Source organism: Etheostoma spectabile, unplaced genomic scaffold (assembly GCF_008692095.1).
Source record: "Etheostoma spectabile isolate EspeVRDwgs_2016 unplaced genomic scaffold, UIUC_Espe_1.0 scaffold273, whole genome shotgun sequence".
Lineage (NCBI taxonomy): Eukaryota > Metazoa > Chordata > Actinopteri > Perciformes > Percidae > Etheostoma > Etheostoma spectabile.
Genome location: NW_022605577.1, coordinates 886,391 through 888,989, shown reverse-complemented (window position 1 = coordinate 888,989; position 2,599 = coordinate 886,391). Strand labels below are relative to the sequence as shown.

The 2,599-nt window shown below is 35.2% G+C and overlaps 1 protein-coding gene across 2 annotated transcripts in view; it reads left to right on the top strand.

Moving 5' to 3' along the window:
- zgc:66433 (cancer-related regulator of actin dynamics) overlaps nt 1-2,599 on the top strand; it is a 94,672-nt gene that overhangs the window by 61,024 nt on the left and 31,049 nt on the right. For both annotated transcript variants that reach the window (XM_032510850.1, XM_032510851.1), the window contains exon 4: nt 292-418. In XM_032510850.1, the coding sequence (XP_032366741.1) occupies nt 292-418 (127 nt within the window). The remainder of the gene's footprint in view (nt 1-291; nt 419-2,599) is intronic.

The following is a 2,599-nucleotide window of genomic DNA, read 5'->3' as shown; positions in this document are numbered from 1 at the left end:
GAGAGAGAGAGAGAGAGAGAGAGAGAGAGAGAGAGAGAGATAGCCCTATATTTTTATTATTCCCCTTATTCTTCAAAGAAAATAATTTAAAAATAATCTCTTATGTTCTTTTTTGTCCAACCACTCATATATATATATAAAAAACAATGGGGGAATGGTCTTGTTTTAAAATCCACTGACCCATCGGGGACTCCCAACATCCAGTTCTCTTAAGTTTATTGTGTTTTAGAATCTGTGAAACATCACTTTCTGCTTTGTTTTATTTTTTCTTCTTCTTCCTGTTTCCCAAAGGTCAAAGGTCAGCCTGGGCAGCAAGGCCTTGTCCCACGACTCTGTCTTTGTCTCCGACTTGTCGGAGGCCAACGAGGCTCTGGGGGCGTCTCAGGACAGCATTCACGGGAAAGTGAAATCGCTCCAGGTAAATAGACATTAACAGCCTCCCTGGTCTTTTAGTTTGAGATACTGGTTAACCAGAAGAGCCTAGTTTCAGTTTCCCAGTCATTTCCTGTAGACATAAGTAGTGTCCCTGACCTTTGACCTGCCTGTGGAGACAGGCAAGAGAAAAGAGCCTTTGACTGCAGGTTAATGAGGAATAATAGACAAATAAAGAATCACTGCCTGTGTGTTAGGGAGTGAGAGTGCCTATGGCCCTGTACTGTTCTCAGCTGTCATAAGCAGTATTTATCAATAAAGGAGTTGATAGAGAGAGACAGAGCTGTACCAGCTGATCCGCTGTATGTTTACGTACTATATTTAGTCAGACGGGCCGAGCTGATGTGTATCACAAAGGGAGGTTAAAATTAAAGCGTCTGTCAAAGCAACACGGAGGAGTGGTTGATGAAAAGAAAAGCAGACAGACAGAACAATTTCTGTCACAGCAACGGCTAAAACGGGAAGACGTGAGACCCAGACAGACGGACTGACCTTTTGTTACACGGCTCTAGTGTGCGATCCTACAGGGGAGTGAGAATTAAACAACATCTTAGGGGGATTTACTCACTTTGAGAGGAGTAAGACGAGACGGCAGTCACACGGTGTGTAGAGGAGGCCGGCAGACAGAAAAACACACGGGGGACAACAATGTCGGAAAAAATTACAAATCGTCCAAAAATATGACAACAACGTCAGAAAATGCGACAAAAACTAGGTGGGACAAAATGTATTGTGAACCTGGAGGTCATTATTCCAAATCCCCCCCCTGTCAGATAGATAGATAGATAGATAGATAGATAGATAGATAGATAGATAGATAGATATGATCCCAAAAAATGGGAAATTTTAATGTTACAGCAGCAAAATATCACGCTTCACAGAACATAAATATAAATGAAATACTAGGGTACAATTTGCATGAAATAATAGGTTATAATTTATATACATACAGTACAATGTACTACAGTACAATGTAATACAGTGTCATATTTTTGGACGATACATGAAATAATAGGATATAATATACTGTATATGCATACATACAGTACCATATACATGAAATAATAGGATACAATATACATACATACAGTAAAATATACATGAAATAATAGGATATAATATACATAATACAGTACAATATACATGAAATAATAGGATATAATATACATACATACAGTACAATATACATTAAATAATAGGATATAATATACATAAATACGTACAATGTACATGAAATAATAGGATATATAACATACAGTAGAATATGCATGAAATAATAGTATATAATACATACATACAGATCCAATACATGAAATATGGATATAATATACATACATACAGTACAATATCCTGAATAATAGGATATAATATACATACATACAGTACCATATACATGAAATAATAGGATATAATATACATACATACAGTACCATATACATGAAACAATAGGCTATAATATACATACATACATTACAAGATACATGAAATAATAATAGGATAAAATACAAGAAAAATAACAAAATAAAATATATACAAGTTGGGAAACTGTGCAACTGCTTAACTAGTAATGATAAATATGTGGATAAACCTATTGTGCAAGTTGTACTTCATGCAGTACTGGGATGTCTGAGTCTTATCAGCACCCAGTGATGAGGTGATGAAGATACGTTTAACTTGCTACCAAACATGTTTTATATTATATTTAATTTCTTAACATTTCATCTATTTATTCAACTGTTACATTCTATTTTCTGTCATTTATCTCCCTACTTCAGAGCCCTGTCCACAGTGCCAGGATATCATTCTGATAAGTTGTCCTCAATGGTAGCTAACACATTAGACATGCTAATGTCTTTGCTAGCACGTCCTGTAACAGTGATATTAATATTCACTAAACAAAATCATTTGACATACATTGGGCAGCACACAGTAAAAAAAAAAAAAGATGAGGAATAAGAAAAGAGCCACCTTTTCGCTAATTTTTGAAAATGCTAATGTTGTTGCTTGCTAGTTTTTGGAGGTCCCACTATGCTTTTTTGTCTCAAAGTAAGTCTTCATGTGAAGTTATAACACAACAGCATTATAAAGATATATATGTCTGGACAACAACACGTTGTACTGTTAAATACTTATTTAGTAATAAATTGAAATGTATGTGCTAGCAAGC